This window comes from Malaclemys terrapin, chromosome 9 (assembly GCF_027887155.1).
Source record: "Malaclemys terrapin pileata isolate rMalTer1 chromosome 9, rMalTer1.hap1, whole genome shotgun sequence".
NCBI lineage: Eukaryota > Metazoa > Chordata > Testudines > Emydidae > Malaclemys > Malaclemys terrapin.
This window is the reverse complement of record NC_071513.1, coordinates 3106295-3120896: the sequence shown is the minus strand read 5'-3', so window position 1 is coordinate 3120896 and position 14602 is coordinate 3106295. Positions and strand designations below refer to the sequence as shown.

At 43.9% G+C, this 14602-nt stretch overlaps 1 protein-coding gene across 1 annotated transcript in view; it reads right to left on the bottom strand.

Moving 5' to 3' along the window:
• Window positions 1–13538, bottom strand: part of IL13RA1 (interleukin 13 receptor subunit alpha 1) — a 29742-nt gene extending 16204 nt beyond the window's left edge. Inside the window, exons 1-2 of the mRNA XM_054038905.1 lie at window positions 13340–13538; window positions 1443–1600 (exon numbers count right to left, since the gene is read on the bottom strand). Coding sequence (XP_053894880.1) covers window positions 1443–1600; window positions 13340–13433 — 252 coding nt within the window. The 5' untranslated portion in view covers window positions 13434–13538. The remainder of the gene's footprint in view (window positions 1–1442; window positions 1601–13339) is intronic.
• Between the last annotated feature and the right edge of the window lie 1064 nt (window positions 13539–14602).

Sequence of the window (14602 nt, the reverse complement as noted above, 5' to 3'; positions counted from 1 at the left end):
GCCATTAACATTCCAAATACAGCAGATCAGAATGCAAAAACTGCAGCCACAAAACAAACTGATGAATGGCTTTCCCTTAAAAGGACCAGGATATCCTGGATTTTGCAGGAAGAATACAGCACTCACAGCTGGGACGGTGCTGTAAACATCTTATGGCCACACCTTATGGCCACAATAGTGTTCAGTGTCTCCATGAAGCATCCTCTCGGGACCTGGAGGACTTGCATCACATCAGGTTTGACTGCATCCAAGACACAATGACTTGGGGGCAGTTCAGGAAAAAAGTAAAGTTTGTTAAAATTTGGAAGTTTATGACTATCTAAACTAGGTTGACCACAGATGTCTCTCTTCTGGACCGGGAGCCCACTTTAAGGGGTTCAAAGTCAGGGTACAGGGCCCTTGCAGGAAACTCAGTTTTGTGTAGCTTGAAGATGAAGACAGTGTGGTATGTATTAGTTAAAACAGTGGTTCTCAAAGCAGGTCCACTGCTTGTTCAGGGAAAGCCCCTGGCGGGCTGGGCCGGTTTGTTTACCAGCCGCGTCCACAGGTTCGGCCAATCACAGCTCCCACTGGCCGTGGTTCACCGCTCCAGGCCAATGGGGGCTGCGGGAAGCGGCGTGGGCTGAGGGATGTGCTGGCCGCCCTTCCCGCAGCCCTCATTGGCCTGGACCGCAGCCAGTGGGAGCCACGATCGGCCGAACCTGCGGACGCGGCAGGTAAACAAACCGGCCCGGCCCACCAGGGGCTTTCCCTGAACAAGCGGCGGACCAGCTTTGAGAACCACTGGGTTAAAGTACCTTTAAAATGAATACTTAATATAATGGAAACATGAGTCTTTTCTATTATGCTGTTTGTGAATTATCACTAAGTCCCCTGCTCAAGAACGAGGCTGTCTGCTGCTTTTGAGTGCTGAATATTCCACAACCCGTCATGACATCATAACGGCACCAGGTGAGATTTTTTTTTCAGACCAAAACCCCCCTTCCTCTCCCCCAGACCACAAAGTGCATACTTGGGTCAACCAAAATATTTTATAATTGTGTTGATTTCACCAAATTATTTCAGTGAAAAAGACTCCAAAAAGTCAATATGTTATTTTGAATAATAAAAGTAACATTTTCAAATTAAACTTTTCATTTCAAAATTTACTTCTATTTTATTAAAAAAGGTAAAAATCCATCAATAATTTTTTTAAATTGTTTTGTCGAAATTTGGGTTTGCTTGTTTCTGGTCAATTCAAGATGATTTTTACCCCTTGTTTGGCCACCAAACCTAAACTAATTATTCGCACAGCCCTGCACACGACCCCCCCAAGTATATAAATCCATTATAAGTATATAACATCTGAGAACAGTGACAATAAAAGGAAATAAAATTGCCTGTAAGAATAAACATTTACTGGAACATTGTGGAATTCAAAGAGCTGGGGAGGGGAAACATACTCGGTTATCTTGTGGGATGCCATTAATCAAAATTTCACTGCAGTATTTTAGATCACAGCCACTGCTAATGCCCTCTGCGGGATTCCAAGTCCATTTCAGTTTACAGAGCTGTCCAAATGAATAATGCAGGTTGGATGGAGGTGGGAGAACTTTTCTTCCTATAAAAGCAAAGGAAAAAGTTTTAAATACATATTTCAAGGGTGCTATAAGTAATTTAATTAGTGCTGGCCAAAAATTTTCTATCAAGACTATTTCGACAGAAATTTCATTTTAATTAAATGAAATTTTCCACCAAAAGCCAACAGTTTTCTTGAAAAAGAACCCACCCTTTCTGGCCAAAAAATGAAAATCAAGTTTTCAGCTGCAAACTTTCACATTTTGACTCCTCACCCCCCAAAAAATAAAGGCCTTGGAAAATGAAAATTAAAGCTGGTCAGAAAATGTTTTAAGTTTCATGTAATGAAGCTGAAATCCTAAGAGGTTTATATTACAATGATTTAAAATTTAATCTGCTTCAGTTTCACAACTCTACTTAAATAAAGAATAAATAAATAAAACCCAGTATATGTTTGTATTTATTTTTAAACAGTCCTTTGATAAAAAATACTGCTTTTGCAATGGTTCAGACCTGACTGTAAAGCAACACAACTGAAATATTTGCCCAATCAATGCTTCCTCTTACTTCCCCAAATCATACACAAGTCTGAAGTTGAGGGGGTAGGGAGTGAGGTGTCACACGAGCCTGACTGATTGGGTGGGCAGGTGCACACAAAACCTTCTTCATCAGGAACTACATTTTTTTGGTCAGATTTTATTCAGCATCAGCAAAGGGTTTACAGATGGCTGCTGATGCGAGAGTTTCTGCCCAGCGGCTGACAGATGAACTGTTCTCTGTCATCACCTCATATGTCTGCCCATCCCATATCCAGACACCTAATTAAGAACATAAGAACAGCCCTACTGGGTCAGACCAAAGGTCCATCTAGCCCAGTATCCTGTCTTCCGACAGTGGCCAGTGCCAGATGCCCCAGAGGGAATGAACAGAACAGGTAATCACCAAGTGATCCATCCCCTGTCGCCCATTCCCAGCTTCAGGCAAACAGAGGTTAGGGACACCATTCCTGCCCATCCTGGCTAACAGCCATTGATGGACCTATCCTCCATGAATTTATCTAGTTCTTTTTTGAACCCTGTTATGGTCTTGGCCTTCACAACACCCTTTGACAAGGAGTTCCATGGGTTGACTATGCGTTGTGTAAAGAAATACTTCCTTTTATTTGTTTTAAACCTGCTGCCTATTAATTAAACAAAAAAATAGGCAATTACACAAAGTCTTCATTGTGACGCGATAACGGTTGCTACAAATCCACATGCCTAACAAGTCTACAAAAGCAAAGAAACAAAAGTTACGCTACCTAACAGTACATACGCTCTACTCCTTCATCTACAACCACCATATACCACAGCCCAGACACAGCTACCTTAATTCTACCCCTTAGGGTACGTCTACACTTACCGGAGGGTCCAGCGGCAGGCAATCGATGTTCTGGAATCGATTTATTGCGTCTGGTTTAGACGCGATAAATCGATCCCGGAAGCGCTCGCCGTCGATGCCAGTACTCCAGCTCGGCGAGAGGAGTATGCGGCATCGACGGGGGAGCCTCCCTGCCGCGTCTGGACCCACAGTAAGTTCGGACTAAGGTACTTCGAATTCAGCTACGTTATTAACGTAGCTGAATTTGCGTCCCTTAGTCCAAAGTGGGGCGTTAGTGGGGACCAGGCCTTAGAGATACTAGTCTATCATCACCTCTTTTAAATTCTCTTCTACAAACAACGCTTTGCCAAATCACTGTTTCCCAACATAACCAACTGCTACACCAAACATTCACAATTACTAGTATGGGACAAAGTAAGCTGGGAAAGCGTTGTGTGCACAAAGGCAAAAGGGGAGACAAAGTTAAGGCTGCAGTGTGTGGCATACAGTAGTTATGGTAACAAGGGGTGCGATTGTAGGTGGAGACGCAGAGAATGTGTCCTGGCAGGTGGCTTAAGTTTTTATTTGGGGGCTTTTGTGAGTTTGTAGCAACCCTAACTGCTTCAGAACAAAGGTGTGTGTATTAACAGATACCGATTTTGCATTTAGAGGCATAATCTATTTTTTTTTATTTAAAAGAATTAGTCTTTCAAACTACCACTTTTGGGATAGATTGCGGCTTGGACTTCACACACACCTAAGTGAGTGAGAGGGCATTAAAAACTTTCCCTTCCATGGATTAACCTGATCTTTAACTCAAGTTCACAATAGGCAGGACCAGGATGCGATAAGCAGTAATAGGGTAGTATCACACTACTCCCCCTCAGAAGAACGGTGACTCAAAGGTCTCTCCTGGAACGAAGCAGCTTACACAGCTCTGGTCTGTGAGTGTGCACAGGCACAGTCTAATCCTGAATAACTACTCTCGCAGCCAAAAGAATACATGGGGAGGGAAGAAAGGAAGCAAGGACCAAGAGGAGAAAACCAGGTTTATCAAGAAAAATGGCTTGGTAGGAAGGTAAAAAGCACAAACCATGCCAGACTCCCATTCTCAAGAGTTACCAACCGAAGGGCTACTGATTCTCAAGGGGCAGGGAGGTCTTTTTGTTTAAGGCTACTGTTTATTATATCTAATGGAACAGGCGCTAAAAAAGGCCAAATGAGATTGGTTTCTACATGGGAGTTAGCCCTCATGATGTCCGCTGTATAAGCAATACCACCATCAAGAGGGCTCACTGTGGAGAGACAAACTGGTATCATAATTAGGGCCCTACTAAATTCATGGTCCATTCTTGTCAATTTCACAGCCATAGGATTTGAAAATTGGTAAATTTCATGTTTTCAGATGTTTAAATCTGAAATTTCACAGTATTGTAACCATGGGGGTCCTGACCCAAAAAAGGGGTTGTGGTGGTGGTGGGGGGGTGTTGCAAAACTGCTGTAAGGGGGCCAATGGGTTGCCACCCTCACTTCTGTGCTGTCTTCAGACCTGGCCTCAGAAGGCAGCATCCACAGAGCTTCCTGCAGCTGCAGGAGGTTCCCAGAGGCGAAGGTGGTTCTGATCTCCCCCGTGCTGCTAGGAGCATCCCAGCCAGGGCCTCCTACCTGCCAGTCCTAGCCAGGCTGGGGAGGGACAGAACTTGTCCTTCCCTTGCATGGCCATTCTCCGGGGGAAATCAGACCCACCTCTGGGTGCCTCCCCCTGCTGCAGGACGCTCCGGGTCTGGGCAGCAGACCTGAAGGTTCCTGCAGCAGGGGAAGGCAGTTGACAGTGGGTCTGATCTCCGCCTCAAGAGTGTCTGTATAGGTGAAGGATTAATCCTGTCCCTTCCCAACCCAGCTGGGACTCGCAGCTAGGAGCCCCTACCTGGGATGCTCCCAGCAGCACGGGAATCAGATTTCATAGGGAAGGGCTTATTTCATGGTCTCGGACACATTTTTTACAACTGTGAAATTGGTATGGCCCTAATCATAATCAACTGTCAGCCCTGATAGCCCTCTGTTCATCTGAGACTGGCACTGGACAGGAGTGCATGAACGGTCACCGCAAAAGGATGTTGCAAAGTCAGTTGTGGCAGTCAGCAGGTGTTGGTGTTTTCTTCTGAATGTGGGCAGATCTTCTTGCAAGAAGTTTGTATTGCTTATTTGCACTTATTGGAACCACTGCCAGCTTTGTGTGCAAAAGGTTGTTTTCATAATCCTGCATGCAGTTTTAAGGGTAAAGGCATCTTGCCGAAGTTTCAGGCGAGTGATATAAGCCAACACATATAAATTAGATGTTAATGTGTGCCTAAAGCAACCACTAATGATACAGGTGGCTGTATTCAGCTCTAAATGAATGAGATATATATACTGACTTCTGCCCCAAACTGCTGCACAATATTCTGCTGGAATGAATACTAGCACCAAGACAAGTATCAGGGGGTAGCCGTGTTAGTCTGAATCTACAAAAACAACAAGGAGTCTGGTGGCACCTTAAAGACTAACAGATGTATTTGGGCATAAGCTTTCATGGGTAAAAAAGGTTTGTAAAAAACATTTGCCTCTGCCCCTAGGAGGTTTCTGCTAGCTTCTGGATCAAGGCAGTGTGGCAAATGATCTTTTTCTTTAAGTACTCTAGATGGGACTAGTATGTTAAAGTGCAATACAGTCTGACCCCTAAATAAGTGTCAACTGTCTGGAGAGGGAGTGGGTGATCCTCACCACAGACTGCAAGGGGTTGATTAGTCAGCCGATTGTTCAGCTGGACGGTCGTGGCTGCCATCTTAGACTCATTTACTGGAAGTCTCCGCTGACCAAGGGAAGTGGCCAGAGCATGTGGGTCCTGGCTGAGTGACCCTTTGATATTATGTAGAGCAGTGGTTCCCAAACTGGGGTTCGTGAACCCTTGGGGGTTCATGAAATGTATCAGGGGGCTCTCAGAAAAAAATTCTGTAATTGCAGACAGAGCTGTCCCAGGCAGCCTGAGCCCCCTGACCATGACTTCCTGTCAGAACAAGTTTAAGCTTTGTTGTAGTCATGCATTGTTTGCCAGGACTGCTCAAGACTCGAACGCTTGTGGGAGGAACTCTTTATTTGAGTTGGCTTCTTAAATACGTTCATGCTGTTTCACATCTGATACTCCTTGATGAAACATGCAGGAGGCTCAATCCAAGTGATATGAGCTACAGAAGTGAAATCTTGGAAAAGTGGTGCTGTTTTCATAATGTAATAAAATTAATAATGTAATAATAAATAGTGTGTAATAAGCAGGGTGAATTTGATTTAAGTCACTAGTCAGGAAGACTCGATTTAATCATGGATTTCTACATAAAAGTGCATTCTTGTTGGTTGTTATAACCTTAATACATATTCTTCACAACTCAGAGATAGATGTAGGTTTCATTTTTAGAAGGTACACACTATACATTTTTAAACCGTGATTCATTTTGAAAACTTTTCAGCTTAGTCTTCAGCTATATCAGAAAATTAATGATTGTTTGGTTATTTCATTTATCAAAGGTAATTGAAGCAGATATTTATGAAGTCATTGGGAGGTGAACTATCTCCAATTCAACAGGTTAATCATTAATATTTGGAGGATTTCTTGCCATGCTGTACTAGGAGGAAAACATCACCAGACAGACATTTAAATGGTTTTATTTAACTAAAACTACAATGTTATGTATTCTGGATTTTTTTTCTTCAACAGCAAACATATACTATTTTAACAAAACAAGCATATGAATTTTGAATTTAGTTAAACATTCAAGTTTTTTAAAATCAGGTTTGTTTTTGTTAAAATTGTTTTTAACTAAAATAGTTAAATGAAATATTAAAAAAAATTAAATCAACTATGTCTGCTAGGTCAACATGAGAAACTTAAAATATTGGCTTTTGCAGCTAACTCAGTCATCTTCACCTTCATTTTCCTGTTTGTTCATAAGCTTGTTTTTCTTTTCCAGATTTCCTGCTTTTTCAGGTCCCAAACAATTTCTCAATTTGGAATGAATTAGTCCAAAGGAAGAAAATATTCTTTCCACACTGGCAGAAGAAGCTACTGCTGTTAAGTGAGATTATCACTTCAACAGTCTCTGAATCCAAGTGCTTAAGTGACTTCCACCAGTTCAATGGTGTGACTTTCTTTAAAACATCAGCAGCAAACATATTTCTTGAATTTATTATATATTTCTTATTCCCAAACCAGGTCTCTTTTACAGCCTGCTGCCATTATAGGGTTTTCCCTTCGAGTGAGAGAATGGTATGGTAGATCTCAAGTCAATGAAGGCTACACTCAGGAAGACTTCAAGACTTCTGGAATATGCTGCTCAAACAGTTTCACTTTTGTTTCTACAGCCTGTCCCTACCTTTTCACATTTATCTCCAGACTTCTTTTCCTTGTCCAGATCTATTCCACCCCCAACTATCTTCTATTCATTTAACTTTTTGAAACTTTGCACTTTGAGAGAGAGATAAGGGAGTGACTCTGTGTACACAAATTTGCAGAGGGACAATAGGGTTGAGGTCTGTTCTCACCTCTCTATATTTATTTATTTAAAAACATTTTTTGCTGTTAACAAGCATGTTATCTCTGGAGAGACAAATCCACAGTTTGAGAACTGGAAAATTAAGCATCTCTCATGGTACCTTCTAGACTGAGCACTGAGTCCCATTGGGTAGATAGAAAGATTAACCTAAATAATCTATACAGAAGCCCCTGGAACCTCATCAGATTGGGTCTCTAATCCATGAACTATTGGAACTCATTTACAAAACTTTTCTTAAACATTACATGAATACATTGTCTCATACTATAGAATTAGAATTTATAATTCCTATTCCATAATGAGATATCTGAGTTATAATGTATCTTAATTAAAACTATCTTTGGATAGGTTTTTTTCCCACAAAAAGCATTTGATCAAAAAAATCCAATTTAAATTAAAAAAATCTGTTTTGATTTTTTTTTTTTTAAATCATGATTTTTATCCACCCTGGTAATAAGCATGTCATAAAAAACCCAAATTATTTCCAGGATCACTGCTTCTATAATTTATGCTCAGGTAAGGGAGAAAATCCCTGGAAATATTCATTTTTAGAAGGGGGTTTGCGAGATTTGATATTTTCGGGAAAGGGGTTTGTGGGTTGTTGAAGTTTGGAACCACTGATGTAGAGTTATCCATGTCAGCAAGACAGATAGCTTCTGCATATATACACACTTATCCAACCTCAGCCAGTTTGCTTATAAATGTATCTAGTTCTGTTTGAAAGACCTCCCACCAAGCTTTCTGAAAATTCCACCAGGCCTTCTGTAAACTGTTTGTTGTTAATAATCTGCATGCCTGTGGTGGTCAAAGAAAGCAGATGCTAAGATTTCAGAAAAGCTTCAAGTACTTTCTGCTCTTTGACCACTGGAGGCAGTTGCCTGGAAGATGAAAAGGTGATGTTGGGTGAAGAGCCTATAGCCCATCTCCTACTGTGAAAGCTGGGGGGTTGCCTTGGGTCATAGCGGAGTTATAGGTCAGTGACTGATGCCCACTCCATTAGATTCTCTCCATCTGTGTTATTTTCAGGGTAACCCCAACAGACCTGATGGGAACTGAAGTCACCACAGTAAATGGAAAGACCTGGAAAGGTGGGTGGAGTAGAGATTGGCCAGTTAGCTGATGGAGGCTTGTAGATAATTAGTGCAAACTCATTCACCTTGATTGCCTGCGATGGCATTTGGACCAGATGTTAATACTGTGACAGAGGACAGCTCTTCTCTAACATAAGATGTCATCCCATACTGACTGCAATGGTGATGAGCCATGACAGCGTAGCCTGGAACTGAAACTTGCACATCAGTGGTAGAGTGCATCTCCTGAAGCAAGATTACACGTACTTCGAAGTTTGTATGTAGGTGGAGTTTGTAACTTTGCCGTTGCTGTATTTCAATATCGAGGGGATATCATCTTGAGAACCGGCCCTAGCGCTAGGGTTTGCCGTGCTGGCCCTGAAAGGGGACCCATTGGAAAATGGCTCTTTCAGGCGGATTGTTGCTTAAAACGTGAGCCTGTTCCACATTTTGTTTCCTTTCTTTTCCCTTTGCACTGCTTAGGGGGGATACCACAAGAAGGTAGCAGACATGCCCTGTTGGGCCCTATTCTGAAAACATTCACTACTGAGTGTGATCTCACTAAATCAATTAGTAGTCCTAGTTAAGTCTTTCGATATGACTTTCTACAGTAGTATCACATCTTGAAGTATTTGCAGAATTAATCCCCTAATTAACTGAAACCAGCACAGGAGGCATAAAATTTTTTTTTGTGGGGCACCCCAAGGGGTCTTTAAAAAATTCCAAGCTAAGAACTTGAATAGACATTCTTTTTAAAATTCTACAGCTTTCCTTTTAATAAAGCTTAATTTTAGGTTCACACACAACTATTTCACACTGCATGAAGCTGAAATTGTGTTTGCAAGATATAAACCTTGAATAAGTCTTATTAGCATAACAAATTTAACCTAATAAACTTCAAAAGTAATTTTCAGGTCTCATACTTCTATGTCAGCCTGTGGGGGGAAAATGGCTTAGGTGTAAAAAGCATGTACAGAATACACCTTCAGTGATTACTGAAGTCCCTCTCAATACTTCTATTATTAAAATATCAGACAGTGGTTTGAACAGCAATTACCACAATCTTTTCAGCTTTCATGAATTTGGACCTATTCCACGTAAAGCATAGTTAAATTTTGATGCAAAATACTTGCATTAATAGTCAAAAAATTCTAAGTTACATTTGTATGTGCATTTAATTTCTGGTAAAAGCTGAGTCGTATATGTTCCTTTCCCAAAATCTGGGTGCTAGTTTGGGATTAGGCATGGTTAGGGCAGTCGGGGGAAGGACACAGGGATGGGTGACAGCTTTATGATCAAATACTGTAATTGGGCAAGCAAACACGTTCCTCTCGAATACTAGTATAGTTTGGAAGCTTCCATTTTGGAGCCACATCTCAGGACATGTGATGGGCGCAAGATTGTTTAGAACTGCAGAGGGATTGGATAACACAGCAGGATGGTTTACTTAATAGAAACCTCTGCTTTTGAATTCAGTCCCATTGTGATGTTTTATTTCTGCATCATCCCCATTACCATCCTCAGTTTGATATGCAGATCAGCTATAGCTGAAAGGATCTAAATTATAAAATACATATAAATACATGCCTGGGATATCCATCCCTTTTTCATGGCCTTTCTTTCCCTATAGCTCTCTCTGGCTAAACACCATAATACAAAGTAAAAGTAATCACAATCTCTGCAAAACAGTCTGTTTCTACTCAAATTTTTCTTCATTTAGCAACTTAATGATTCAATGTGATTTTACTTCACTCCACACTAAAGTGTTAACAATCAAGTAGAAAATAACCAACCTGATTAGATATTAATACATACTATTAAATACATATAGTTGGCACCCAATTTTCTATTTTAATATTAGTTTCAGGAACCAATCCCTGTAGCAAACCTCGTTGCCTACTCTGTCCCCATATCTACTCTAGCGACCCAACCACATCAGCCACACCATCAGGGTCTCATTCACCGGCACATCTACTAATGTTATATATGCCATCATGTGCCAGCAATGCCCCTCTGCCATGTATACTGGCCAAACCAGACAGCCCCTGCGTAAAAGGACATCAGGAATGGTAACATACAAAAGCCAGTAGGAGAACACTTCAATCTCCCTGGACATTCTACTACAGATTTAAAAGTAGCTATACTTGAACAAAAAAACTTCAGAAACAGACTTCAAAGAGAAACAGCAGAACTAAAATTCATTTGCACCATTAATTTGGGCTTGAATAGGGACTGGGAGTGGCTGGCTCATTACAGAAGCAGCTTTGCCTCTCCTGGATTGACACCTCCTCATCTATTATTGGGAGTGGACTACATCCACCCTGATCGAATTGGCCCGGTCAATGCTGGTTCTTCACTTACGAGGTAACCCCCTTCTCTTCATGTGTCATATAACGGCTGCATCTGTAATTTTCACTCCATGCATCTGAAGAAGTGAGGTTTTTTACCCATGAAAGCTTATGCCCAAGTAAATCTGTTAGTCTTTCAGGAGCCACTGGACTCCTTGATGATAACATTAAGATATCTAATGTAAAGAAATTACTATAGCTTTAGAAAGTTTGATGGATAATATTAGATGAGCTGGTAATGGCAGCCCAACAATAATTATGAAAGTGAAAGAAGAAGTAGATCAAAGATAGTACTTATCAATAATCGTGAGGGGATTCCAACTTTCTCTTAAGGAGAACAATACATTACATTTAAAACAAATATATAATTATTCATTATTTCCACTCTTCCAGGGGTGTGCACAATGATTTAGTGACAATTAAAATGGCACCCTTTTGAGCTGAAAAACTTTACAATAATAGGAAAAGAAAATCAATGGCTCAGTTCAAAGACCAAGATTTTTTCATTTCAGAAACCTGAAAAGAGAAGTATTTTATTTTTGCCCAAGATATATCATCAGTAAGACCTCCAGGAAGATTAACTGTAGAAGGGATTGATTCACTGACGTACTCTTGTTTCCAATACTTATCTCCCCAATATCAGAAATACCACCATTTATACAAAATACAAATTTGATTAAATATTGAACCTCTGCCTCCCCTCCCTCTGCACTCCACCAAAGTTATCCTTCTCTAACATCTGAGGCTTTAATGACTTCAGCTGGGTTCCACATTGGCGTACAGGTCCCTATTTACAAGCAATTTGCAGAACTCAGAAGAGTTAGTATAGAAAATAATCTAGGTATAAGGCTAACATCCCACACAGAAGTTGAGAACTAATTAAGTTTTTTAGAACTAAATTATATGATGGAATTTACTCCTGAATGTTATTCCTTTGTACTTACCACAAACACATACACACACTTTCAGATTGTTAATAAGAACAAGAAAAAAATTCTGATGGAAAAAGCAAACACAGGAACATCACTGGGATCAAATGTAGCCTCTACATACATTTAAGCATGTGGTCTTTTGAATCAGTATTTACACTCATGCTATGAAAACAGGGAATCCTTTAAAATTTAGATTGTTTAATTTTCATTTAAATTTTCAGTCACAGTATATTAACAACGTTTTTCCACTGAATTTCTTTTGTTAAAGGGACAGTCAACATGAAATTCTAGACACTTTAAAAAAATCCCCCAATGAGAGGTAGATTCAGACACTTGTTCTCAAATCTCTCTTCGCTGATTTTGTGGGTTTACAGATGTATTTTCCTATTTATTTGAAAAAACTAAAATAAAAAAAAAAAGCTTGTTTCCTCTGTCACTGTGTGAGCCCCTCTGCTTCTGAAAAAGCAATGGGAAACTGACTATACAGAAAGTACTATCAAATGCACAAAGTAAAGAACGGGGTGCTGAATACTCAGTTTTCAAATGCACAACTGATGAAAGTTTTTTTCTTTAATTCTTTCCATTTTAGTAAACTTTGATGCTACTTGCAAGAGAAGCAGGTATGACATTTTTAGAAAAGTATGATTTTATTTTAAGGTGGTTGTGGCTGCAGCCACAGGAATTGGAGATCCAGTTTAAAGCCACCAGATACGTTATTGTTCTTTTCAAATGCCATCATAAAGGAAGGACGATCAGAATCTTAAATGTCTCCTCCCTACTTTATGATCTAGGAAGCAGTGGCTCTGAAGTCCTAATCTGGATTGCACATCACTTTCAAAATCGGCACGATCTCTAGGCAGTTTAGGCTGAAAAGTCGAAGTTCTTTGAACGGAAGGTGCAATCTAATGATCACCACACATCGAGAGAAATACAGGGACTAATCCTGCAAACAGCCACTCCCTCCCGTCTTTACAAAGGGTTGCACAGGGGCAAAAAGATTCGCGGTAGTAACCGTTTGCAGGACCCCAGCGACCGCACACCTGGAGTCGGCGGGAGTCAGGGATTGGGAACGGGTGGCCAGGTTTTTATTTGAGAAAAGGGAGAATTACGGCCCCGATCCTGCTCCCGGGCGCGCGCTTGACTTGCTGGTCGGCCCTGGGACGAACCCCCCGCGCTAGGAGGGGCCGGTCCCGGGGTAAATCTTTGCCGCAGCCCTGAGGTAACCGAGGTGCCGCGTTGAAGAGCCGTGCGGGGAACACACACCCCCGGGCCGGGCCGGGCCGGTCTCCGCAGGGGCGAGCCCGGGAGCAGGTTAAACATTAACCGCGGCGACCAGCGCGCCGCCCCCACCCCCGCCGGGGGTCAGCCGCCCCCTCGCCCCGCACCCCCCGGCCCCTCGCCCCGCACCCCCCGGCCCCGGCCGCAGGAGCCGAGCGCCCCGCGCCCCGCCAGCCGAGCCCGGCTCCCACCGCCCCCCGGCCCCGCACCTGCTGGCCGCCCGTCGGGCTCCGCGGCCCCGGCCGCGAGGCAGAGCGTCAGGCCGAGGCAGAGCCGGGCTCCGGCGGGGACAGCAGCGCCCATGTCCGCGTCCGGCAGCGCCGCCACCGCTCCGACCCGCTTCCCGGCGCTGCGGGGACGGGCCAGACGGGAAGAGGCGCTCGGCGGCCCGCCCAGGTAACCCGAGCCGGGAAGGGAGCGGCCTCCGCCCGGGCCGGCCCGCCCCCCTCCGCCCTGTCAGCGCCGCCGCCCCCCGGCCAGCCCCGGCCCCCTCAGGGCTTCCACCTCCCCTCAGGCCAGCCCCCGGCCCCACACCCCCGGCCCCCTCAGCGCCGCCGGCCCCCGGCCAGCCCCTTCCCCACCCCCGCGGCCACCGCCTCAGGGCTTCCACCCCCTCAGGGCCAGAGCCCGCCCACTGCCCCCGACCCACACCCCTCGGCCCCCCGCCCTCACCTCCCGCTCCAGGCCCCCTCGCCAGCCTGCGGGGTCCTGGGCCCCGGCCTGCAGAAAGGGTTGAAATGGTTCCGAGGGGCGGAGCAGTGTGAATACGGGACAGACCCTTGGGGGAATTGCCCTGGCTGCCCGCGGGCACTGGAGCTGGAGGGAGGCAGAACGCCAAGCAAGCCCCTAAGGGAAATGGTGGGTCCCTACAATGTCTTGACATAAAACAAGGGCCTTTTCCCCCCCTTATTTCCCTTCCACAACGGTGGTTACTTTGTATCCCACCCCTAGGGCTATAGTCCTGACTCGAGAGATGATCACCTTCCCCCCACAGGGATCATAAAGCTTCCCCTACGCCTCCCCGAGAATCCCCACTCCCACCTGTACTCTCTGCTCCTACCTACCCGCTAGCCCGCTCCCCTACAGCCCCACTTTTAGACATCCTAGACCACGGGTTCTCACAGTGGGGGGCAGGACCCCTTACGGGGTCATGAGGTTATTACATGGGGGTCACGAGCTGTCAACCTCCACCTCAAACCCTGCTTGTCTCCAGCATTTATAATGGTGTTAAATCTATTAAGTGTTTAATTTATTGGGGGGTGAGGTGGTCACATTCATAGGCCTGCTGTGTGAAAGGGGTCACCAGTAAAAAAAGTTTGAGACCCACTGTCCTAGGCCAATCTATCATACCCTCACAGACCCTAGAACAGGGGTGGGCAAATTACAGCCCACAGGCCACAGCCGGCCCACGGGACCGTCCTGGCCCCTCCCCTGCTGTTCCCCTCTCCCGCAGCCTCAGCTCGCTCGCTCCA